Here is a 27377-nt window from a genome sequence, read left to right on the forward strand (position 1 = left end):
TTCACTCTGCGGTTGTATATGGCTGGTTCTTGTAATTCTTTTTTTCCGGAGATGGCTATTGTTGCAGTGAAGGATGCGGAAATGAATGCGTGTTGTGAAGGATGCGGAAATGGATGCGTGTTGTGGTGGTGGTGTACCGTACTGTTGATTATCCGTCAATTTCCCTGCCTGAATCCAACTTTACTTTACTTGCATCTTCAACCAATCGAAAATGTGGAGAGTCCAACTTTGTGCACCCCTCAAAACCGGGGTGCACATTCCGTCCCTTGTCATTCGTCTGTTTTAGTCTTGTCTGGTTTTCTAAAACCAGCTTTGCTTATTATGTTCGTGTTTAAAATACCGTCGGGAATATAGGAAAATAAAAGCTGCGCACTTTTTTAGGATCCCATTAACTGCTCATTCTCCTTTTTTTCTCAGTCTTCCTATGAACAAAAAAGAATATGAAGAGTCGACTCAGGCAGGGATGAGACTTAAACTCAAACAAGCAGCACTTTAACTGTTGATAATGCTCGCTGATGCTGGAGGTTAGTTTGTCTTCTTAATAGGCTTCTTTTATTTTTGATTCTGCCAGTTTGCCGCGAACAACTACTGGTTTTGTGTAAATATCTAATTCAAATAGCTAGTTAATTTGTAAGCTTTACTTTGTTAGCCTGTCTTGATGTGATATTTTGTTTTGTATAGATGCATGATGACATTGTTGCATACTAAGTAAGGTGTGCGGGGAGAAATTCTATGGCGACGCCGATAATGGTTAAAGGAATGCCTGCAGCTTTTCTTTTCCTGCACAATCAAGGATTATTTTGTATCCGCTGTTGCTGCTAACACTTGTTACGTCTCATTGTAGCCTTTTATTGCAGGTTTTTATTTTTATTTTTTTTGTTCCAATTAGCTCTTTGTCTAGTTTTTTTTGTCTTTGTTTAGTCATTTGTACCCTGTTAAATATTTCCATAAGCTGAATATTCATACATGACTATGGGCAGTATTCACAGTGATACCACCACAATCTTTTCAAAGCAAACAAAAAGAAATGTGGAAGAAGATACAAAGATATCGACTAACTGAGTCTAGACATTGGCAATTGTTCAAAGATCATAAGTACTCGGTTCCATCACCAAGATTTTTTGTCTTCTTTAACAATCGAAAACCCATTCGTTATCGACTTTCATTATCATCTTTAGGTTTCCTAAGAGCTCCCCTTAATCCCAGCACAATGACTAGGTTAGTAAGAGTAAGGAATGCTTCAGATCCACCGTGAAGCCAATCTACATTTGCTAAATTTGTACAATAGTAACTGCAACAAGCCAGAAAATGCAATAAGGTTAATCATTGCGGAAACTGATCAAAACATTCGAAGATAGGAAACACGCCAGTTGAAGGCATTTGTGGGTAGAAAAGGGTAGAACTTACCCTTTATTGCAGGCATCAATACTGGTTGGTGCCCGTGGATCAGCAAAGAGTTGTGAAGCTATACTTACGTCTCATTGTGGCCTTTTATTGCAGGTTTTTTGTTGTTGTTGTTGTTGCAATTAGCTCTTTGTCTAGTTTTTTGTCTTTGTCCCTTCTTTAAGTCATTTGTTGCCAATGCTTCTTTTTTTGAAAATAGAGATGACCAAGTGCAGGCATGGGATGGTTTTCCCCATTCTTCATCATAAAAGAAGACTACATGACATTACGGCACTTGCTGAAGCCTTTGTTGTTGAAGGTACTTAAGCACAAGTTAAACCATATATTTTGCTGATGCAAAACCTTTTCAGAAAACTTCAAGATAATATTAGGCGAATGGATGTGATCATTGATTTTTTATGTTCAATTTCACACTGTTCTTCATACTTGGTTGTAATGACCAAGATCCACAAAATAACAAAGAACACCCACTCGAACATCTTACTACACAAAAATCCAATACAAACAGATGGTGGGCGTCCCAGCTGGTACGAACTAGTAGTAAAAACTATTCCTTCTTATACCATGGTCCTTGTTTGTCTTTACTTCAAAAATCACTCTCAACCCTTCTAGTACAATCCATGATAATAACCATTCTTCTTCCACTAATTTGCTCCAAATGTAACAGAGTTCATTACGAACTATAACCCAACTTCTTTGCCGGCAGTAAGTTCTGGTTCAGTTCAAAAGTGGCAAGGAAGACAGAGAAAAGAAGGAGAATGAGCAGTTAATGGGATCCTAAAAAAGTGCGCATCTTTTGTTTTCCTATATTGCCGACCGTATTTTAAACAAGAAAATAAAAAGCAAAGCTAGTTTTGGAAAACCAAGACTAAAACAGACGAATGACGGAATGTGCACCCCGGACGGGAGGAAAAATCTTTATTTGAATATCGACCTCCTCAAATCTTTATTTGAACATCGACCTCCTCTTCCTTTGCTCAACGGATATTGTCATCGTTTTGAAGGTTCAGAGTTTGGATCTTTGATTGGCATCACCATCACCATCAATTGGAGGTGGAGAGTTCTGACACTATCAGTAATGTCAAACATATGGGATTTTGCTTTACCTTCATGTTCGTGTCGTGTGGCAAACATATGGGATCTTGCTTATCAGAAAATTACTGTAACATAATTACATGATCCAACAACTCATGCATGACTAACCAGGATCCAAATATTCTATGATTAGCAAAAGAAAAATTGCATAAAGGTTCGACTCTGGCCTAGTAGCTTGTTTCCTGTCTGAGTTAAAAATGCGAAAAGTCCCGCCAGGTGGCTAAAAACAGGTAGAGTCTGCATCAACTTGGTGGATAATAACTATTTAAACAGGTAGAGTTTGCAATAACTTGGTGGACTGATGCAACGCCGCCTGATTAGTCACATAGTCAAAGTTTAAATTCCTAAAGCTATCCTAATTCAAAAGGTGTGTGGTTTAAACGTTTAATGGTCTTGCCAATAAGCCTTTGCCTGCCATCCCATTTGGTTGTTCTTCCATCGACTTCTTTAACAAGATCATTGCAGCTGTATCTATAACAATTTCTTGATTTGCAGTAGAAAGCCCCCACAAACAAGTGCCTCCACCATTCCCAGCATCTCCACCTCGTCCTTACTTCCCTGCACAAGCACCAACAGTCCCTTAGGATTAGAGCTACGATCCCAATATTGGATTCCTTGCATAATTTTACAGCCATAATGAGTTTTAGAATGTTAGTGGGTGGAAGTTGCCAGTGAGTGTCAGCTGGTGCAGTCTACCTATTCTGCTTTTTTTTTTTTTAGAATGTTCTAGACAGAAAGGTCTAGCCATAGGTTGGGTCTTTCTCGGGTCAGGACGTGTTTCCTTGAAAATATTCTGGCATCTAGCCTTCCAAATGTGTCAGAGAACTGAAGCACAAAAGGCATTCAAGTCTCCTTCTTTATACCATCCTGCAGGGTTAGTATTCCAATCCAGAATCCAGTTTTTAACAGAAATGTGGATCAAACCTGAGGAGGAGTAAGCAGCTCCTAGCAAAAGGACATTGGAGAAAGAGATGCTCCATTGTCTTGCCATGGTAATTGAAAAAGTACAAGAGTTAACTATATTAGTGTATCTAGCGACAATAGAGGTAAGAGGGAGCATATTCTAGATACACTTGTAAATGAACAGTTGAACTCTAGGCGAAGTTTTGATATTCCAGACCCTACCCAAAATATGTTGCTATGATTGGAGAAAGGTTTGATTAAAGAATATGACATCTTAGAACTAAATACTCCAGACTTTTCAGGATTCCATCTGTCCATATCTAATTCTAATTATGGTTACAGCCGTAGCAATATCAGGAAGGAAAGTAGCAAAAGCTAACGAGACGATCCATGAGTGAGGTCACTGACCATAGTCAGACAAGAAGTTCTGGTATTAGTGATCGAGGGGAATCCAGGAACCCACCAATCTTCCCAGATGCTGACAGAAAGACCCTGGCCAACTTCCCAGAAACAGTAGGGTCGAATAACTTTCTACCCTTTATGGATACAAGTCAGTAACCATGTGCCAGTTTTTGCAATTTTTTGAGTCTAAAGGATGTCTACGATTTCTGTAATACTTGCCATTAAGTGTGTCCACCCAAGGAGAACCGAAACTAATCATTAAATTCCACGCTAATCTCCCTATTGTGCTAGGTTATTAGCCTCAATAACCCTAAACCCTAGACCCCCACCTTTGCTTAGTGCAGACAAGCCTCCGGAAAAAAGCCTTTCTTGTGGTCCATCTTTCCTCAGAAGTTCCACTGAAGAGAGGTAAGTAGGTAAGTGATTGCCTTTGGAATCAGAAAACAACCCATCTGGTAGATGGGCATAGATTCCAAAGTAGATTTCACTACCACTGATCTGGCCGCTGGAGAGAGATTTCCTGCCTTCCAATTTTGCATTTGAACATCATGGTTATACAATCAAAACACTTAATCTTAGAGCCAGAGATAAACATTGGTGTGCCTAAATAGTTATCTTCTATTATAATTTTGTTAACCTTCAGAATATTAATTATCATTTTACCAAACCTATTAGGCAGTTTAAGGTTAAAGAAAACACCTGATTTTTAAAAAATCTATTGGGCAGTCCTGAGCCACAACTAAAGATATTAATGATATCAAGAAGATTTCTAGCCTTCATTAACGTAGCCCATGAGAAGATGAGGCAGTCATCGGCGAATAAGAGGTGGTAGATACTATTTTCTCCTACTTTGATACCATGGATTTTCTTTCCCTCCTCTCCTTTCCTTAGGAGTCTAGTAAGCCCTTCCATACATAACAAGAATAGGTATATAAGGATCTCCCTGCCTTAACCCCTCTTTTTGGCTTAACCATTTTTCCCCGTGAGCCATTACACATAACAGCTATGGATGGGGTGCTACTGCACTGATTAATGAGCTGACACGACTCACCCGAGAAGTCCAACTTAGTCATAATTTCCATAAGATATCGCCAGCTAACTCTATCAAAAGCTTTACTCATATTCAATTTGAGACCCAAAAGACCTTTTTTAGATTTCGTTTTCTTCACTGTGTGAATAACCTCCTGAGCCATCACTATATTGTCAGTAATTCTCCTAAAAGGAAAGAAAGCAGATTGAAACGGAGAGAAGATTTTGGAAAGAAGTGGCCATAGTCTATTGGTCAGAACTTTGGAGATGATCTTATAGGTAGAGTTACATAGACCGGTAGGTCTAAAGTCGCTAGGAGTAGTGGAGTGGTCCATTTTTGGGATGAGGGCAAGGAAGGTAGTTTTCATCTCCTTGAAAAATATGCCTGGTACTAAAGAAGTGCTGAACCAGAGATACAAAGAATGAAAGAATTCTGTATTTCTGTCCCCGAATCTAAGGTTATTTTCTTTGCATTTTCCTTCTAAAGTTTTTCTTAACATGTACTAAATCTACCACACTGCTGCTGAAATGAAACTAATTCAATAGAATATCACTAAATTTATTACTACTCTAGGGAAACAGAAAGCTGGGAAACTAATCTCAAAAAATGAACTGCTAATTCAATTAAACTTGCATGAGAATTCAGTGAAAGTAAGCATCTAGGTGGGGAATAACAATTTTAGACATGATACTGCAAATTGAAAGAAGACAGGCATATCAATAAAAGCTTATGTGAAGATAAAAATGGCACAAGTCTAAAATTTGTGAAAATGAAAAGTTTAATACCACGAGAATTCAGTGCAATTAAGCCTAAAGTCTAAAAATAGAAAAAGCTTCTGTAAAAATGAGAAGACCAAAAATTGTGAAAATGAATAGTTTACCTGGAGATCCTTCACCAGAACTTCTTCTCGTACCGTTCCCTCAAGCTACCCTGTAGTTAAAAATTAAAAAAATCAACAAAGAAAACAAAAAAATTAACAAGTTGTAAGCTGACATGTATAAGTGTATAACCTCATTAAATCATTACGCCCAAGCTGACATGTATAAGTGTATAACCTCATTAAATCATTACGCCCACTTACATGATGATCAAAGTAACTAGGAAGCAATTCTGGAGCTACAAGCTCAGTGCACTTTGCAAAGTCTTCTGGATAATAGAAACGCCCATTAGCATTATCCTGTTATGAAAGCAACAAAATTATTATCACGTTATTTCATTGGTTCTTTTACCTAGTTAAAATTGTTGGAATTTCAGCTTCTTAATCATGCTTTATGCTTAAACAAGATTTAAGAACCCTTATGCTGAAAACAAACCATAACCCTAGTCTCATCATGCTCAACAACACCTTTAAGGCTACACAGAACAGTCAAGCAATAAATTTTAGCTGAACATAGTCACACTATCAGCACAGCAACATGAAACATAACAATGCAAGTTAAGAAGATAGAAATAAAAGCATATCAAACAGAAACATGAACATGACTTAGCTTTTACTTCTATTTCCTCTTATTCCTTAACTTGAAACATGAACATGACTCACCAATGTATACATGTCGTTGACATGCTCATACGTGTCTCTAAGAAATATAATAATTCCCGACACTTGTGTCTTGTTATAGTTGTTATAGTTAATAGGTATCCCATTCCGATCCATCAGTGCATTTGCTTTCATCTTTTTGACTCGGGCATGGAAAAAAAGTGGAAGGCGATCCTGATTTATTAATATATCCCAACTCTTACAAGAGGCACTTGAAGGCATGAGCTCCTTCATTTCTACTTTAAGTTCAATAGCTTTTTGCCCACGCACTCTATCCCTCATGCTGATCAATAAGGTAGCCTTTTCATCAGAAGTCATGAAAAGGAGATGGCCAAGCAGGTACTTCCACTTCTTTTGCTGGAGCATAGTGATGCTATAAGGACTAAAAACAATAAATGTGGATCAGTGATAAAGCATTCATTAGCAACAGATTATTTAAACAACCGATTAATGTAAAATACCTTGCGGAAGTTCTAATAAACAAGACTTATTTTTATTCAAGTTCAAATAAATATTATAGATCTAGCAAACCTACGTCTTTTCATTAAGACAATTGAGTAGACTTTTGACAGTTGGATCCAACAATTTTTCGTCAAACTTTATCGAAGATTGAATGAATGTAGCAAGAGATTTGAAGCGTGTATCTTCAGACTCGTCATCTGAAAAAGAAACACAAGTACAATTGCTTTTAAAACCTTATAGCAAAAATTCTACACATTTGTACACTATGTTGTGTCGTTGTAACATAGAAAAAATAAAACCATCTTACCTGTTAGAATCAGACAATCCTTCAACTGTGGATACCTGTGATGAATATCATTTTTCTGGAAAACCACATTTTCTCCGTTTATACCCCTTATCCAACGACCTTGTTTCTTGAATCCAACAAGTGTCTGTAGTATCTTGCTGCATTATTTTCAAGCATAAATCCAAAATTTAAATACTTCAATAAACTTATGACATAATAATATAACGACTTTAACAAAAGTACTTGCAATATCAAAAAGAAAAATACTCACTATGTCATTGTAACAAACTTCTCAGCCATGCAATATGTACTCCAAGGGCCTTGTTTCCACAAGTCATCAGCTTCAAGGACAGTCTTTGCAGGTATCCCCCAACCTTCATGCATGCACGGCATTTCCCCATTGCTTGGCATGTAGTTCTGAAGAACTCTAGATGGTCTAATACTGTGCCGTACTTTGTTTCCAATCAGAAGACCACAGCTTCGAACTGATTTCACATCTCCGTCTTCTATATGCATGCGAAACTGGTTTTTAACATCTGTAGGGAGGAACTGGAGATTCAGTATCTGCCCAAAAGAAAATAAATGTTATTAATTTGTACTTCATCTAAAAGATGGAAAGTAAATACAAATATTTGTAAGATACAACTAAACATGATTACGTACTAAAAAAATGGAAAGCAAATAAAGCACCTTGGTTTGTGCTTTTTCATCTAATTGCTGTTGCGTCTTTGTTACAAATCTTGAGGAGAACAAAAAAAGAAACAAAAAAATCAGTTACAACAGAAAAGTTAAAGTTAATACTTATATATTCATTATTCAATTATATAAGGGGAAATATGAGAAAACGGAGTGGCGGAATGGAAACTTTAATATATTCATTATCAAAATTTATACTTGTATTTTCAGTTACCACCAACCTATCTAGGTGTAGTATTCACATAAGAAAAAAAACTCAGTTACATGGGGTCAATAACAAAGTGGCAGGATGAAAACTGAAGTCCTTGTCTCTTATGGGTAGACTCACTCTACTCAAACTAGCCTAGTAGAGGCCACCAATCACATTTTGCAATCAATTTTCCACACCACGCATGCGAAAAAAAGAAAAGAAGAGATAATAAAAGGAGAGATACTTACAAAGACGATGCAGTTGATAAGTGCGATTTCTCCAAAACGTCGTATTGTTCGCCACCTTTTTTGTTTGATAATGTAAATATTCCACCAGTAATTAATGTTAATACAACATCCCCGACTTGATACATATAACAATTTAGTTTCCCCTTGGTGCAAACATACAACACTAAGAGACGGTCTTTCCCAAAAACCAAGAGATGTATTTTCTCCTTGGCTTTTAGAGGAACTGGAAGCTCAATTCCTTCTAACCACTTATTCTTAGAAAGATGGAAGAACCAAAAATGATTGTTCAGCACTGAAATCATTTGGCCTGAAATTATAGGAGACTCAATGTTTTCTGGAGATCTAGCGAATATCTCTGAATATTTAGAAGTTTTACTCCATATCTGTTTTGCTACTCCGTAGGTAACATGTGTACCATCCTCACACCATATATAAATTTCAGCTAAAGATTTCCTGGACTTGGTATACGCAAACGAAGATACCCTTAGAGCAGTCAAACCATCATACTTATCTTTTGGAAAATGGCTAAGAAATGATTTACCAGTCAACGTAAAATGCTCTACCAGACTTGAACTACTGCCTCCCACAATAAAACAATCCGAAGTTGTTGTAGAGAATGAAACATGATTGTATCTTGGTGTTTGGAGGTTAGCTGACTCGGTCCACTTTTTTGTTCTCAGGTTATAAGAAAAGATTTGATTACTTACTACACCGTCTTCTTTTCTTCCGCCATGACAGTGTAGTATTTCAGGGGAATTAAAAGTTGTTGATATACCCTGTAGCTTTTGATTGCATGGTTGAACGCTTTCTAAAACTAAACTATCGTTATCTACCTTAGATAAGATATACCAATTCCTTGTAAAACTATCATCCCAAGTAGATAACATGATTAAATTTTCCTTGACTAATTGTTTCCACGGCATTGCATCAGCAAGCTCCATCTCCTGCAAAAAGTAGTCACCCATCTTAGTATGACAGTGACCAGTTATAAACCCTAATAGGACAAAACTCAAAATTAAACAATCACAATTAGAAAAACTCAAAATTATACAAAACCTAATTCATAACACCACCACAATTCTCTAACTGTAGCCTTATTTTGAAAAAAACCCAAAATTTCCCCTGAACCCTATTTAACATACATGGAAATTAAAGTGTTCATAAATTCAGAACAGAGAAAGTCGTCATGTTACAATCCTACAGGCCATAGTTAAAATGATGAAATAACCATATATCGTACACAGATTTCCACCAGGCACAACGAACAAATTCTGCCAACAGACAAGTTACCGTAGAACCAACACATGACAGAAGTCGCTAAAGATATAATATATATATATATATATATATAATTTACCAGCATCAAAGATATTGTTAGCAGACAACATTGTTCAAGAGAAGGCAACAGGAGGGACAACCAATGGTAAAGCATCACCGTCCTAGTTCATGATTTTCTAACAAAGCTGCAAATTAAATGTTTGTTGCATTCTGCCAACCATATTAAAACTATCATCAGTGGCTCTTCAATCAGTGGCTCTTCAACAAGAATTTAATCATCAACCAAAGAATAAACGGTTTCAAAATAGGTTGTTCAAATGACAACTTAGAGGCCTGGTCACGAAAAAGAATGCACCTTGTTACTAAGTCCACCGAATCTATCAGCGTGTCTTGAAACAAAAACTTACACCTTGTTTGTGTGCAGCTGACTCATCTGATTCATCTGGATCTGAGTCACTAAGGTCTGACTGAAATCACCTGACTCATCTGGATCTAAGTCACTAAGGTCTGACTCAGAAAATGTGTTTGTTTTTTGAGTCAGACCTGACTCAACTAACTGAATTTTATAAGACATAAAATACCCTTGTATAGATTTTTGACCATGAACATTTATCATTACTGAAACATCACAATGGTTTCATAGCCCTCTATCCAGCGTTATTTTTCACGGAGTTAAACATGTATGACATCATGAAACAATAAATTTAAAGTAGATTTATGACCTATCCAATACCTTATGTTCCAGATATGGACATAAATATAACGAAATCACTTGCATAGAAAAGAAAACATTGCTGCACAAACTTAATAGGTGTCAAAATATGGACACCATATGACCTAGTACTACAACAATCAATTGGCTTATGCAAGACAACATGCTACCATGGCCATTTCTTGGTTTTCAGACCTAAATTTTGCGGACCATGAAAAACAAACCACAAGTGACAACAGATGAACATAATATGCACAAAGGCTAATAATTACAAAAACAGTACAATGTAGCTAGAAAAGTTGTGTCAAATATTTTTATTAAAACACTCAAGGTTGCAAGAAAAAAAACAAGGGAAAACTAATCAAGGGTCAATGAGTACTTGCCTGTATTTGAGTGCTTCCCTACTCTACATAAACTTTTAGCCTTCCCAATCTGCAATGAAATGGAAGAAAAATGTTACGCAAAAGAAAACAGAGAAATGACCACAAAGTTTCATTCCATGTGTATGCAACAGAAGATAATCAACAACTTGAGATAGCGGATACTATGTATATAATAATGTTAAATCAAATCCACAAATGCTGTACACATGCCCAGTTTTTGCTAAGAAATGGGACCAACTTAAACTCCAAGAATGATAGCATTCAAAAATGAACAAACCAGAAGCAACTTCAGCAAAGTGTAAGCAAAGATAGAGACATACAACAGCTAGAGAAGACTATTAATAATGTCAAAAAGAAAAAAGAAAAAATGGAGAAGACGATTAATGTACTTGTTAAACTACTTATCCAAATCTATCATATTCAATGATGTCTACATTACTTATCCAGAGCTGAAGTATCCAGTCAAGTGTTATAGAAACATAATATGGCATACATGTAGAAAGACAAAGTTAACGGAGTTCATAAAAGGGCAAGTACATGGAAAGTGGGGCTTCGAAGCATGTTCTCATTTTCATTCAGGTGGGAGGACACCATTACCACAAGAAAACAATGACTAAACTAAGCAGTATAAACGCAAGGAAAACTATACACATATATCACAGATCACTCAATAAAATTTATAAATGGGTCTAAATCCTCATCAAATTCCTTATGTGCAATTACATCTACAGATAAAATTACTTAAATCAGGAACCATTTCATGAATCAGTTGATTATTTCCAATAAAAACAATAATAATAAATGTGTGTTTGACTACAAGCTCCAACACAAGCAGAATAGAAAATGAATATAATCTAAACCCTAAAAATTGACTAGATTTCACAACAAAGAAAACCCTAGAATTTCATTACAATCAAAACCAAGCACAAAAAAAACCCATGCAATAGAAGTTATACCTACAGTTGATTAAAACATGAAAGAGATCAGGTGAAAGAGGTGGAGGAGATCTGGGGTTTTTAGTTTGGAAGAGATCAGGTGAAAGAGGTGGAGGAGATATGGGGTTTTTAGTTTTTCCGTTTTGCTATCGATCATGTCGAAGAGAAAGCAAAGGTAATGAGTTACGGGGGATGGAAGGGTAATGAGTTACGGGATGGAGGGGTATTACAGTTATTAGCCACGACTCAGAGAGTCAAAGGTAAGGACCATCGACTCTGCGGCATTTCTACGCCTGGCCAATTTGGTTTGGCATCCCGGCCGAGATAGCCGAGATATCGCCGACAATATCGGTTTCGGTGCGCGAAGTTCAGCTTTCAAGACCCGACCTTGAGACTCTATCTTCCCGACCTATATGAACTCCTACATTAGTTGGCGCTATCGAAATCCCATACGAAAGAAAGATACGAACTTGATAAATGGAAATTGAAGAAAGGTCTTTCCATATCATCAAAATGAGAAGCTTTTTCTACATCCATTTTATCTACTAAAGTTTTATCCGAGATGGCGATATTTCCGATATTTTACCGATATTTGCCGATATTCATCGAAATATTGTATATCGAACCCCAGCCGATATTCACCGAAATCTAATATTGATTACATTGTACCTGACTCAATAATGCCCGAGTTAGTGATTGCCTCTGAGTCAGATCGTGGGTCAAGGTCTGTCAAAAAAATGAAACTAAATGGTCTGACTACTGACTGAACATGATTCAGGAGTTGACTCAGACCCAGACGTCGAGTCAGCTGCAAACAAACAAGGTCTTAGTAGAAACAACGATTAGAAGGGAAGAAAAAAACATATTACAGTAACCATAAAGAATGACAAAAGGCTTAATAAAGCAACAAAAACCTAACCTAATAAACTTTATCGGTAAAACATCCACATCAGTTACCAAATAAAACCTTAAATCACCCATGAAGTTACCGTAGAACCTCAATTAAGGTTTAATGTGGATTTGGGAAAACCCTAATCTTAAAATTCTCAATTTCATGTACCTGAATCTCTTTTATCTTCCTTAGCGTTGCTTCCCTACCTCTCTTTCAAAAGGCGATAAAACCCTAACTTCATAAGCCACAATTTTCAAAAACACTAACAAATTCAATTATATTAGTGTAGCAGCATAATACTCACACTCAAGAGTTGAACCTCGAAACCAAATGTCGAATGATCCGGTGTCAACAAAAACGGACGAACTAAAGAAGTAGTAACAGGGCCGTTCCTGAGAAAAAATTTCTCCGAAGAAATCCTTTTTTATGCCCCCAATTTTATTTTATTTTTGTTGCACCACTATATAATAATGAAAGATAACTATTTTGTTATAACAATATATAAACAAAATACTTACAAATTTTGTGGAAATATTTTTCTTAGGGGCTAACTCTGGAATGCAACAAATCACCCTAAATTAATCAATAACAAGATTACAATTACAACTAGATTTGTGCACGGTCCTTTTTAACTTGGTGTGTGCAGGCTTCGCTCTTCCCCGTGGTTATGCATTTTTTATTTGCCCCATCTCGTGGCGATGCATCTTTTATTTGGTGTGTGCGGGGCTTTGCCCCACCCTGTGGCGTTGCATTTTTGATGTGGTGTCGCACCGTGAATACATTATATAGGTGAAGAAAAGATAGGAAATATATGTAGATTTTATTTACTTCATCCTTTTATTTTCTCGGAAACTATGTGTGAAGTATGTCGGTCTTTTTTCCATTATTATATTAATTTGGAAAAAGAGTCATAATATATATTTGACTTTCGTGTTGAATTTGGTCTATAAAATTTCAAACACACAAAGTTAAGTCTTTCTTTTGACTTTGTAATTTTTAAATCAATTATATATTGCCAAGTGTCTTCATCATTATTCTCATTAGCAAAAGACTTATTTCGACCAACAAAAACCAAGAATCTCCTTACCGTTCAACGTAGGAATTTTATTTATCCATGCCATTAAATTTTTCTTTAGATATATTTTCCACTTATTGTACTTTGTGTATTGTCTAATCAAGGTGTTCAAGTAGATAGCTAGATGGCCAAATATTCGATCTTTGGCGACTAACATTTAATCATCTGCAGGTAAAGTGGTTAAGCGGTTGTGTTCGTTGACATGTATTCCTACAGTGTTGGCTAGTTTGCTTTTTGCGGACTATCCAAAAGACATATATCGCATTTGTCCAGATACATTCTACTGTCGTCTAAAACAGGGTAGCAAAAAAGTGCGCATATTGATTATTTTTTTGTCTTATGGGAAATTATCAAATCCAAATCCAAATCCAAAGCCTTTTCCACTAGCAAGTACCAGGTCGTTAGAGAGTAATCTCATAAACGTACGACATAGTTTTTACGCCGGTCTGTCGAGCCTTGCACAATCCGCATTATGGCAGGTAAAATACTTGACGCTGCACACGCCGCGATTTGTTTTTGTTTTGGACCGGATGACAATTAATCCCCGTTTAAATGGGATCCATTAATATATGTGGGCATACTTACATCATGTCCTTGTTACAAAAGCTACTGGGTGACCCCTTCACAATTTTGCCTACTGCAACGCTACAGGGGATTCCCCTTTCACAATCTGCAGGTTTCATTTACGTGTTCGCGGGTTTAGGGGCAAAGGAAACAAATGAAATCGACAGGCAGAAAAGAAGTGGGTTGTTAGTCAGCGTTCCTGAAACCTACCTCTTCCACGTGGATCGCCGCTCTCCATGCTTGTCTGTCCAAAGCCTGCTCCCGTGATAAGTTTTCTCATGTCTTTCTTTATCGAGTCATCCCACGTTAGTTTCGGCCGGCTCTCCGTTTTCGTTTACGGGAACTTAACATCATGTGATAATTTGGAAAGGATACAAAACCATTGAATTATTTATTGAACAACAAATATAATCCATAGTGGGTCACTGGTATAATAACGAACATGTATATAGAACAACCCTGTTATAGGTGCGACAAGTTTTATTAGAGGGATGGCATGTCATAGGACAAAAAGGATCATTACATGGTAATTTCAAGTGCCTTTTATAAAAAAAATTGAAAATGACTAATTAACGCTTACATTGTTTAGTGTTGATAATCTAGTTTAGTGTTAATGATTAAATTTTACTTCAATCTATTTTATTAGGGAAAACGGTGTTTTTCTACATTGACGGTCATCTACAGTTTGGATATATAAAGGACGGTGATTAGGTGTGTTTTTCCGTGGACTGGTCTATATTTTGGGCATATAATGAACGGTCCAAATTAACCCGTTTATTGACGGTGACTCTAGTTACTCGCATTTCTCAACGTAATATGTTTCTCTTCCCATTATTTTTCTTCACAGTACTTCGCAGTGGATTCCCCTCCATAGGCGTTACGGTTCGGCAATTAATGTAAGATTAAATCTCATTTTATGAATGAAAAAAAGATTTTTTGAGCGTTATGAAGCAGGCTATTTTCAAACAAAAGGTGTGTTCCATTCTTTTATACTGATAGAAAGTGCAGATTTATAAAGGTATGTTCCATTCTGATTTTGGTATATTCAAAGTTAGGGTTCTTCGTTCCCCATTTTTTATACTGATATAAAGTGCAGATTTTTTTTTTGAGATGCTGTCATTTCTATTAATTCATAGATAGATGGGTATATATGTATAATAAAGCTTTTATTGGTGACGATTTTTGTTTAGGTAAGAATTTTTGGGAAGGTAATCTTTTGATTGTGCTGACGAGTTTTTCTTTTTTCTCTTTTAATCTATGCAGTAACAATCTGAGCAACATTTTTAAAGACTACAATTCTAACCTAAGCAACATTTTTCTGACGGGCTGGTCATGTAAACTACCTATCCTAATAACTAAGACAATTGTTTATTGGTGTGCTCCATATAGCAGCTAAGATTTGAACATTGTGTGAGTTTTAAATAGTAGCAAACGCTTTAAACATGAGACAAATTTTGTAATGCTTGCACCTAATTTAAATTCCGAGGTGCGTGAAATCGTAGAGACTTTTTTGGCGAGATAGATAAGCGAAAGACAACACAGGATGTTTTCAACAGCTTTGGATAGGGAATAAAAATACTCGGAGAATAATTATTTGTGCAGGTGTAGTACTCACGGCTACGTCAGGCGTCAGCCATTGTAGCAGAAGATGGAGGGAAAAACGTGATCTTGCTCAAGACGTGTGTCACCAAGTTTCTGATACAAGGTTTGTGGATAATTTATTTCGGAGGGGGGTTGGTCTGGCAGAATTTGATAAGGTAATGGAGTCGAGAACTTTGAGATGGCTTGGTAGATGGACCGACTACACTACTGCGAAAAAATAATTAAAAAGTGAGATGGCTAACAAGAAGCAAAGGGTAAGTTAGTGCTAAATCGTTTATAAATTTCTTTGATTGTTTATTTGTATGACATGTAGTCTTCTTTTATGTGCAGTAAAGAAATTCATATCTCACATAAGATTTTGTTCTCATGTGATGTCTACTCATACACCATATCACGTGGAAACCAACTTAGAATAGAAGCAGTAAAAGTGATATTTCATTATGTGATATATTTAACTTCAGAGGAATGTCAATCCTAGAAAATTAAAGAAACAACTTAGTTGTTGTTTACGCTAAGGCAGAATTCGTGTCTGCGGTATTGCTGACTATGGCAGTTAGATGAATTCCCCTAGGCGTCAGTTCACTGTCATGAACTAAAGGTTCCTTTGATTTTGGGCCTTTTGTCTAACTATACCATAATATTTCAAACATTATGCCTATAAACATTTAACATGTTGTTGCTTTGCTGCGGTAAATAAGTTATTGAACCTAACAAGAAGCTTCCTTGCAGATGTGTTAAAGCTCTATAGGTGAGTTTCCTTCTATATGTCTTAGAGTTGTGATATATATATATATGCTTAGAGTAATTAACATTTCTAATCTATTAGGTACTCTAGGTGCTCCTATTAAAGCGCAATTTAGATCATAAATGGTCTAGACGTTGCCTAATCTATTAGGTCGGCCACTGAATGCTTAGTCTATAAATGGCTGAAATGCCATTCGGTACTGATTTAGCGTATCTTGTGCCACGTCCCTTGAAAACGTTAATGCCTCTACTGACACCCACCTTTACTCGATAGATTAGTAGTCGTTGCTTCATGAATGTACAAAATGTTTCCCATAACTCTGAGAATGTTAATGCGTCTTAGATTGTTGTAGATGATTATAAATGCAACTTTCCACGCACAATGATACTAAATATAGTTTACATTGTCAGAATAGCAGTAGTATATGGGTACCTTTTCTATATCGGACAATAATATGGGTACCTTTTATATTGCACAACTTCCACATTTCGTATTAACATTTTTGTAATGCGTCACAAATAATTCGGCATATGTTAATTATTTTGGAAACATTTTATAGTGGTAATTTGTAGTTTTAATCTGATATATTTGGTATATATGCCTAAACATCTTCAAAAAATGTCTGGCACAGTTGGTCAGGGGTGTAAAGTACTATGAGTTATAGGTTAAGGGATTGAGCCCCACCTTTTGAATTTTTTTTAAAAAAGTTAAGAGAATTTATAAATATAGGCCACTTTTTCACCCTGATTTACAATTTTAGGACTTTTTTTTTTTTCGCATAACAAAACTAGGCCTCCATCCATGTTTCCATCCAAAAAAGTTACTTTTGTCAATTTCTTCCCATATGAGATGAGATAATGACGCCGAAATTATCCATATATCCTTTATACATGTGTCGTCTTTTTAGTGCTTGATCTGATAGTAGTGTTAATCCCTTGAATAATCAACGGCTTAGATTAGATGAGATAGATATAAGACACGTGTGCGGCAAATGCAACGTATTATTTGACTTGTGTCAATGGCACGTATGACATTCTATTTGGCTGTGAATTCTGAGACGTTCATCTCGAATCAGTTGATCTCGACGAATTTTGACGGCTAAGATAAGGGTACTTCGTAATTAACGACAGGATTGTGAGATCTCACTCGTTAATCTCGAACCAACAGATGTCGATGATTCTTTGACGGCTACAATTATTTGGACTTCGTAATTAACGATAGAAGGTACATAAACTCAGATCAAACACCATTTTCATTTCTTTTCCTTCTTCTCTCTGTTTTCCTTCCAATCCTCTCTGTTCAGTTCTTTGTGTTAGAAGATGGGTATACCTAATAGATCAAAGGAACGAAGAAGTCTGATAGATTCAGAGGCTAAAGTGAAGATGGGTAAAACTAGAGCTGGCCAGAACTGGTAAGCAGGTATGAAAATTGTCACAATTAAGGTTTTGGGTACGATTACCAGTATATGGTTTCTCTTACCTTTTTCAGATTTCATAAACTAATTATTGACCATGAGGAAATTCATGCAAACATTGATAGGCAGAACATATACAATTACACATCCTAGGATATCAAGACACTTACAATTTTACACTTCACTTCCATTAATGTAATTTCAATCCTAAACAGCAAATCAGACTCGGGATGTGAAAAGCTCGTAATGATCTCTTACCAGTCAGAGAGTGAATAGGAAGACACATTCACATCATTTTACAGACTGTCCTTAATTTAGCAGTAGTGACTCTGGATCTGTCTCACATCTAGTTCTTCATTATATAATGTTTGACGCTGCTTTTGCTAAACAATCTTCAAAATTTGCTTGTCAAGGTTAGTAACTTAGGGTTGGTGACTGAATTTGCAGGGTTTTCTAATGCCGCAGAATCTGGTGGGCAGGCTTCTCCAGATAACTCACGATAAGCAGGTATGAAAACTGTCACAATATTTAAGGTTTTGGGTAGAATTGCCAGTATGGTTTCCGTTAACTTTTTCAGATTTCTTAGACTGCTGATTGACAATGAGGGAAATTTATGTGAACATCGATAGGTTAAACATATTATAATTGTGCATCATAGGATTATTAAGACACTTACAATTTCACCTTGGTTTAGGGACATCAAGGAATATTCCTGTTAAGCTTATACGTGATGACCTTTCTAATCCTGTTATGTTTGGTTCTTGCAATGGTTTAGTTTGCTTACCTGTTTGAAAAAAGATGATGTGAAGTGTCTTGTGTAATATGCAATCCAATAACAGGAGAATTTGTTTATCTTCCTGAGATGGATTTTGGTGACATATCAAGAGCTGTGGTGCTTTGTGTGTTCGGTTATTCCGCTACTGATATTCTAGGTTGATGTGGTGGACAAGGGGACTTTTATAAAGACCCGAATTACATAATGTATGATGTTGCTTCTGTTGAACAATCTTCAAAGTTTACTTATGGAATTGTCAAGGTTAATAACTTTGGGTTGGCTACTGAATTTGCAGAAGGATCAGGCTGGTGTTCTAGTGCCTGAAGCTGAAGGAAGGGGGGCCAGAGAAGCAGCAAATGAAAGACAATGTTTAGTTTAATTTATTTTGTGGGTTTGTTTATGTTTAAGATGTCTTTGGATGACTGCATTTTATATTGAAAATCAAACTATGAAATGTTTAAGACAATGTTGAATCCAATTTTCTTTTGATTACATTATAAGATTTTTCTTAAACTCATTGCTGCTGCTACTGCTGGAATTTGAAGATAAATGAAAGCCATCAACCATTTTTCTTTGATCTGAATGAAAAGTGTAAGAAAATCTGTTGTTTGGTGATGTGGGGTCCACAATTTTTCTGACACGTGGACAGATTGATGACATGGCCTAGATTGATGACGTGTAAAAGTACACGTGTATGCCAACTCAGCTCCGAGTTACTATTCCAAATCGGCGAGTTAGACTGCAACTTGATGAGTGGAAAGATTCAAAGGGCTCATAAGTCTTTTTGTCCTCCACAAACGGTGGCAAAAAGGTGGTATTCAAAGGGCTCATAAGTCTTTTGCCCTCCAAAGGGCTTATAAGTCTTTTTGCTCTCCACAAACAGTGGCAAAAAGGTGGATAACCAACGGTTTTTTGGGGACCATGGTTTTTTTGGGGACCATGGTTTTATTTTGGGTAAAGACATTAGAAGTAAATCTAGGTCATCCCTTATCTAAATATTTATATTAATACATAAATTACCCTCTTGATTAATTTTTTTGGTAATGATTGGTTAGTGTTAGTTAGTGTTAATAATAGTTAGCGTAGTGATTAGTAAAATGATTAAGCAGAATTATTGAGAGAGTAAAGTTGGAGAACATGAAGAAGGAAAACATGAAAAACAAAAGATTTTACCAACCACAACCGAAGGAAGAGTATTTGGGTACCCAGGTATGTTTCAAACTTAGATAATGTTGGTTGAACTGCTCCAAATTTTCCAAAAACTGTAAATTTTTAGGGTAGATTTGGGCTTGTACGGTTACCTTATGTGAAGAACAGGTTACCGAACTCATCTGAAAGTGTAGTTCGGTTACCTTTTCCATATACGCAGGTTACCGAACTCGTTCTTTAATGGAGGTTTTTAGTTGCTCGGTTACCTTTTCCATACACGCAGGTTACCGAACTTTGTTTATAGGACTTACAGAGTAATGTTCGGTTGGTTCGCAAACTTTAACCCAACAACATATCTAACCGAACTCCACATGTATGCAATTAGTGAAGAGTTCGGTTTGTCAAGATTTTTTGCGAACAAACCGAACATAGTGGAACAAGTTCGGTTAAATTGAAACTCAACATAGTAGGCAAAATAACACAGTTCGGTTACATTGGAAAAAAAAAATTTGGAATATAAGTAGAGTTAGGTTACTAGATAGTTTTAGAAATTTTTGCGAACCAACCGAACAAGGTAGGTAAAGTTCGGTTATATCATAACTCAACATAGTAGGAAAAATAACACAGTTTGGTTACATTTATTATTTTATTTTATTTTATTTTTGTATTATGGATAGAGTTCGGTTACAAACTTGCGAATCAACCGAACTCGGAGTTCGGTTATGAAAAATTAAATTCGTGATAACCGAAGTGTTCTTCGTGTTCTTGGTTTAAGAATGTTCGGTCACAAAACTAGTTTTTTAAAACTATTCCTAACCGAAAATGCCACTTTAACATCCATTTAAACCATATTTTGATGATTTCTACTCAATTTTCCTATCTAAAAACGAATTAAAAAGATTGATGGATTTTCAATCGAGGAACGTCAAGGAAAGAGAGAAGAAAAAGAGAATAAACTTTTTTTCAAAACAAAAAATTTTCGATTGCTCTTTTGATTTTGATTTGATTTTGATTTTGGTTAATAAATTCATTTAGATTAGATGTATATGATTAGATTTATATAGTTATTAAGTTAATTTTAATTTAAATTAAAGTAAAGAGTAAATGGGGATTTAGCTAACTTTGGGACACCCCTTTTAAGTATAGGGAGGTTGGCCTAATAAGATCATGGTCCCCCAAAAAAACCATGGTCCCTAAAAAATCGTTCTTTTGTTATGCTGGAAAAAAAAGGCCTAAAATTATACCCCAAAAAAAAAGAAGCCTACATCTGTATTTCACCCAAAAATTAATAAGCCCAAATGGGCTGGGCTTAGGTCTTCAACTGCTACCAAATATGTCGGAGAATTATTCGCGAGTCATTAAAAATCACGACTTAATCGGAAAGAACTTAAAATTCACGAATCCGGTTCGTGGTTGCATTTGGACGCCGAATAAGGCGGGAAACGTCCAATCGTGAATATTCGCAAATTATTCGATAATAATTGGCCGAATTACTTACTAGGATTGGGAGTTCAATCCCCATCCCAATTCCCAACCATATTAAATTTTTGTTAATGACCAAGAAGTGTCACGCATACATCAGCGATGGCGCTTGTACGATGAAAAAGAGTTTATGAATTGCTACAAGTTTAGTTAAATGATCCTTAGTAACATGATGGAGATACTATGAGGTAATGGTTGTCTAATATTTGTACAGGTGACCCTAGTTAGTAAGTTTGCAAATTATACCGTATCGACCGAATCCGTACATATCGACTGTATAATTGAAACTCATCCTTAGGTTCACGAATTTTCAGCTTAAAACGAATTACACGCGTATTTATGAATTACCGAATTATACACCCCGTATAATACTTTGCCACGTCATCACTAAAGCTGAGTCATCTAACGGTGCCGTCACGACACATCTTAGTATAGGGGGTTTTACCAATTAGTTATTTAAAAAGGGGTAATGCAAATTAGGTATTTTTTGGGGGGGAGAAACGCAAAATCCCCCTTATTCTTTATTAGATTTTTGAATTTTAAAATTTTACATAGACTAATTAGATTCCAATACCATCAACATTCATCTTATTTGATGAATGTGATGCACATATCATATGTATAGTTCATGTCAATTATTGAACTATGGTATCTTAGGAGAGATTATATTAAAAATAACATATGCCGAATTTTATACACCGAATGCATATCTCTATTAGGAATTATACAAGTACGTATGTCGTTCCGTATTACTGCCGAATCACGAACAGTTGACCGGATTTTTGACCGAATTTGACTTTTACGAATCTGTATAATACTCGTATGTATCCGGTTCCAAACGTATCACGTATGCCGAATTGCTAACTAGGCATATTTGAAGAAGAATACAAACTATTACCGAATTTGACTTTTCCGGCTCCTTGACAAGAGTCGAAACACGAAATCTAAAACCAAAAAGAGAACACAAACTAAACAACGAAGAAACTATCCTAGCTCCCTGTTATAATGTCTAGACTGAACCTCTTTAATTCACTTGCATTTCTCTTCCAAATGTAAACTTGGATTTTAACCTGGTGCCGTGATAACTTAAGTCCCACTTCATATAGTCCTAGGGTTTTTGTGCAATGAGGGCTGCTGTTGCGATGCAGTGGCCTATTTGGCTGCTATCGGTGATAATCTAGTGTAGGATTCGACTTATGTTAGGGTACCGATCCTAAACTCGTCATAAAACCATGGGTATAACTCAACTCGAAAACCAGTTGACTAGATGAGGGAACCTATTGACTTATAAACTACGAAATTAAGCCCCATCTAACCAATGTGGGACTAAGGTCCCAACATCCCACCACGCTTCCAGACCCAACGTCCTCGTTGACCCACTCTATCGACACCGACCCGGAGGTAACCCTTTCCTTATGGAAGCTCCATTCGACTATCAGTATTCAATGCAGTGATAACTATGCCTATACATATATGCCCCTACACCTTTATCCATCCTATAGGTCACCCCTTCCGTGGAGCCAATATGGGTCGTGGTGGTTCGCTCGGATACCAAATGTTAGGGTACCGATCCTAAACTCGCCATAAACCCATGGGTAAAACTCAACTCGAAAAACGGTTGACTAGATGAGGGAACCCATTTACTTATAAACTACCCAATTAAGCCCCATCTAACCAATGTGGGACTAAGGTCCCAACAGCTTATGTTGCCAAAATTGTGGGTTACGGCTGTTGTTACGGTGGAAATGTACGGCGTTTCCGCGATGGTGGATGGTATTGTAGCCGACCATTTCCCTGCCTAAATCCATTCTACAAATGCTTCATAATGTAAGATTTCAATAATGCTTGGTGTACCGTGAGGGGATACCGAGCTTTCTACCGCGTGAGAGAAAAAAAAAAGTGGCCCCCACACTAAACCCCACCCCCCTTGCAAATCTCCCCCAGGATGCCCCATTTGACCGTTCATTCCCCTCACGGGATTTCTCGCGGTGTCAACCGCGGTCAACGCATCGTTGGTAAGATTTATGGGAGGAAATGCTGAAATTCCTATAAATCCCCTCTTGAGCTTCAAGAGCGTATAATATCCCTCAGCAACTAAGGAAACCACCACAAGAGAATATATATGAGTCCAAGGAACACCGTCTTCTAGATAATACCAGTTTGTTTCCAAGCATACAACTGATGAAAATTCCTTATCAACTCCACCAACATTTCTCGCATTCCATAAATATGTGAAACACAATTTGAATTTCCACCTCAAGTACTCGAACCACATCAGTAAGTTTAGAATATGAATAGGAGCCAATCTGAATTTCCACTTCAACATGGCTACTAACCTTAAAACATATGGAATGTAAAGCATGGTGAGTATGGACTGAGTTCCCATCACTCGTGCAATTAAATGATCAGAACAACAAAAACTCTTCTCGGTCTGATATGCACGCTGCCCCATATAGTTGTAACACAGCTGAGAATACTGACTGGTATCATACTCATAGAAAACCATCAGTTTTGAAAACCATTCTTCTACTAAAACTTTAGAATGAATTGAAAAACTCTCGCAGACTTCACATGTGGGCAAATTGAAGTATACGAAAAATGCAATTCTAGAGTATATAAGCTCTGAAAGAACTGTAACCTTCTGCGAAGGAATGTGCAGCACATCAATAAGCAACGAATAATAACAAACACCACAATGTCTCCATGGCTGCACAATTGACGAACGAACAGGGAAACTAGGATGCACTGGGTATAATCCATGAGAGAAGACATTCGAAGTACTGAATGGATGTGACTGCAGACGTTTAGTCCTGAGATTGAAAACTTTACAGCAATAATAACACCGACTTTGTTCGCTCTTTGCTTCCTTCTTCGCATATAAACAATTCCTAAGCAATTGGTGATGATTTTCAACCCAACTAAAACTACATTTACCACAATTAAAAACTATAGAGCTAGGTAATCCAAAAAACACAATGACAACCCAGTTTAGCCCATTACCATTTTTCATACGCCTTAAACTGGTTGAAGGAAATTTGAATTTCCATCTCAAGAATTCAACCCACATTAACACCTTACTACCATCAAAATAATCACTAGATTTAATAAACATCAACACAATTGAATCACGAAATAAAGAATCTGAGTCAAACACATGCTTATGAAGAATTTCTATACGATATTTATCCATCAAAATTGACCCCTCAAACCTCTTTCCACGGTAAAATACAAAACATGTGTAACAAACGGATATAAAAAACAAACATGTTTATTCAAATTCCTCATAACACGAACATGATTTGCATCAAACAATTCTTGTGCCTGGTCACCTACATGTTGTATTAGCCATTTATTTAGAAAGATTCCAGTCCTCAGTACCCCAATGAAGCATTTTACCACACAAACTCCATGAAGAATTAATAACACCTCTCTTACCTGATGGATTAACAAATGAAGAACTAAACATCCAATCTAACAGGTAACCAAATTGATAAACCAGCTCATAAATCAATTTCTCATTATAAGTATCTATAAGAATTGATCTGTCAAGACCCATCTCACAAGAAGTATTGTATCAACACCAAATTCATAAGTGCCAGCAAAAGAAAATTTCCCTTTGAGAACAACTAACACTTTGCCACGATCATATAGCCATCGTGCAGAATTCAGTACCATGAAGATATATTCATCTATTAGTAACTTGTAACCATCAAACATTTTTTCAAACATACACCAAGCAGTAGTAATGAAACCATCATTAGCTGGCATTCAACTTCTTGAATCATTAAACAACCTATCTAGTTGAAGTTGTAAGAGAAAATCATCTCTATCATTCCCCAAATTCCAAGCTACACCCTCAGGCATTTTAACAAGCAGCTTTCCATCAACATAAACGTTAACATCATGAATACACAAGGAAATTATCGAATCAAAACACCCAAATTCTGATTTACACCCAAGGATAAGAATCAATTTTCTAAAACAAGTCGGTGGTACCACTGCGTATTTACCAGGATCAAATATGCTACGAGAATCATTGAAGAGAATAGAAAAAAAATTCTTACCAATTAGTTTACTGTGACTAATGAACAATTCCTTCAAGCATTTAAGTTTCTCACAATTAACCTCAGAACAGATAACTTATTTAGATTGAAAATCCACCTTGTCATACATATCTTTCTCTTCATCCAAGAAAAACAAGGGAATGAGCAATTCAAAATTGAGAGAATCATCATCTTCTTCGGCAAAGAAAAATTGAGGAATTAACTCCAATTCGTCAGAATCATCACCACATGTAGAAGCAAACTTTACTCTGCAAGGAGATGGAAGATATGAAGCAGAATCCTTTAGGAACAAGATCTGTTCCAACTGCTTCTCTGTCTTGTCTAACCATTTTTTACACCTCGGAAGCCAAGAAGCTCGAATCGGACAATTACTCAACTTCAACAAAAATTCATACCAGCCACTCCAATAATCTAATTTCTCCCTTGCTATGGATTCCAACTTCATTATAGGAACAATTTTCCCCTTCATTTCTACCCATTTTTCCTCTTTAAATCCATTTCATCAGATTAGGGTATGGGATCGAAACCGCTCTTGATACCAATTATAGTGGTCTGCACTACAAAAGAATAATCAAGCTCAATCCTATAGGATCTACACTGTATAAATTGAAGATAAAACCTCAAAGAGGCAGAAGAAAACTCGACAATTCTATTCACTTAAATGAAAGAGGAATACAGACTCTAACTTATGAGGGCGATGTCTCAACACATGTGCCAAACACATACTCAATGACTAATTATTAACTACACCTAGGTGCCCTTATAACATGGGTTCCTTTGTATAACAAGGGACATGACAAAACTCTTTGGAAGTCATTTGAAATCTCATGTGACTAACATGAACCTCTTCATCCATCCGAGTTATAAGTTATCGAGTTGAAACGGACTAAAAATTCCAGACTACCACCATAAACGTAAAGGAAAAAGTACTGAGATCCACTAGGGTGTTGGTAATACAACACCCTGTTAATTTTAATAATTCATGGTCAAGCTTATTCTTCTTGTATTTCTACTACTGTGTGGAATGCTCAATGAAAAGTAGTGGGATCCAACAGGGTGTTGAAACTTAACACAACATCCTGTTAATTTCAAGAAGTCATGGTCAAGCTTATTCTTCTTTTATTTCTACTGTGTGGAATGCTCAATGTAAAACCAAATTGCCGCATAGAACAAAATTATTTATTTGTAAATGCCTAAAGATATCGTCCTTACTAGAGATAAACTAGGAGGATATAAATATGACATTGAGCGCCATTGTAGCATATGTAATGAGATGTGGAAAATGTTGAACACTTGTTTGTTGATTTCCCTTATGCACCGTCAGTTTGGTTATGTGTTGGTGTTTCAATTGCTATTCATAATCATCTTTTTCTATAAGTTGGTCCTTTGTAGGTACATTTTCTGTTAATGTCTCATCTCGTCGGTCTGAGTATAATGTTTACCTTGCAATGATATCTACTTTGATGATCTGGAAGATGTGATGTCATTTTCCAGAACTTAAAGCCTAACATATTAAGAACAATAAATAAAATCAAATTTCTTAGTTTGGAGTTCCTAACTACGACGTCAAAATGAACTATTTGTCTTTATACTTCCACCAATTGAGTGTTCTAGGAAAACATATCTAGTGATAGGTAATCATTGTAAGGAGACTCTGAATCGATACATAGCTCCACAATAGGTTTTCATCTATCTCGTTCGCCAACATTAAAAAGTGGATTTTTTTTCTACTTTCACGGCTTTCAAAACCTACACTTGCTGGACCTTCTGTCAATTGTCATAGTAACCCAAAAAATTAAAAAAAATAATCATCATGTTATAAACGGCAGTTTATTATATAGCTGCCCACTTTAATGGAACCCTATTATTTGGGAACCAAGTATGTAAACTCTATAAATAGAGTCATAACCTTTGTATTTCACATATATATGAATAGAATTTGTCTTTCTCTTCTTCCCTTCTACTTTGTGTTTCCTTCTTTACTTTCTAGTTTACAACATGTCATCAGCGCGTAACTTTAATCACTGAGCAATTCGTAATATACCGGTCATAGG

The 27377-nt window shown here is 36.3% G+C and overlaps 1 protein-coding gene and 1 long non-coding RNA gene across 3 annotated transcripts in view; one reads left to right on the plus strand and one right to left on the minus strand.

The window, feature by feature from the left end:
- The window catches only part of LOC113340776, a 48392-nt gene extending 29247 nt beyond the window's left edge, over window positions 1-19145 (plus strand). The window contains exons 3-4 of the long non-coding RNA XR_003355637.1: window positions 18301-18360; window positions 18924-19145. This is a non-coding gene — a long non-coding RNA (uncharacterized LOC113340776). The remainder of the gene's footprint in view (window positions 1-18300; window positions 18361-18923) is intronic.
- LOC113340773 lies at window positions 2619-11710 on the minus strand. 2 transcript variants are annotated; one of them, XM_026585853.1, is made up of 11 exons: window positions 11587-11710; window positions 10627-10675; window positions 8254-9197; window positions 7810-7858; window positions 7391-7683; window positions 7141-7277; window positions 6907-7030; window positions 6375-6753; window positions 5916-6011; window positions 5715-5764; window positions 2619-3057 (listed from the first exon to the last, which is right to left on the minus strand). In XM_026585853.1, exons 3-10 carry the CDS (start codon window positions 9192-9194, stop codon window positions 5726-5728), a joined length of 2058 nt encoding a protein of 685 aa, XP_026441638.1. In that variant the 5' UTR covers window positions 9195-9197; window positions 10627-10675; window positions 11587-11710; the 3' UTR covers window positions 2619-3057; window positions 5715-5725. The 2 variants fall into 2 exon arrangements, with proteins under 2 accessions (XP_026441638.1, XP_026441637.1); XM_026585852.1 differs by having other exon boundaries at window positions 11583-11710.
- Window positions 19146-27377: the final 8232 nt, after the last annotated feature.

The sequence above is a fragment of the Papaver somniferum genome, unplaced genomic scaffold (assembly GCF_003573695.1).
Source record: "Papaver somniferum cultivar HN1 unplaced genomic scaffold, ASM357369v1 unplaced-scaffold_23, whole genome shotgun sequence".
Classification (NCBI taxonomy): domain Eukaryota; kingdom Viridiplantae; phylum Streptophyta; class Magnoliopsida; order Ranunculales; family Papaveraceae; genus Papaver; species Papaver somniferum.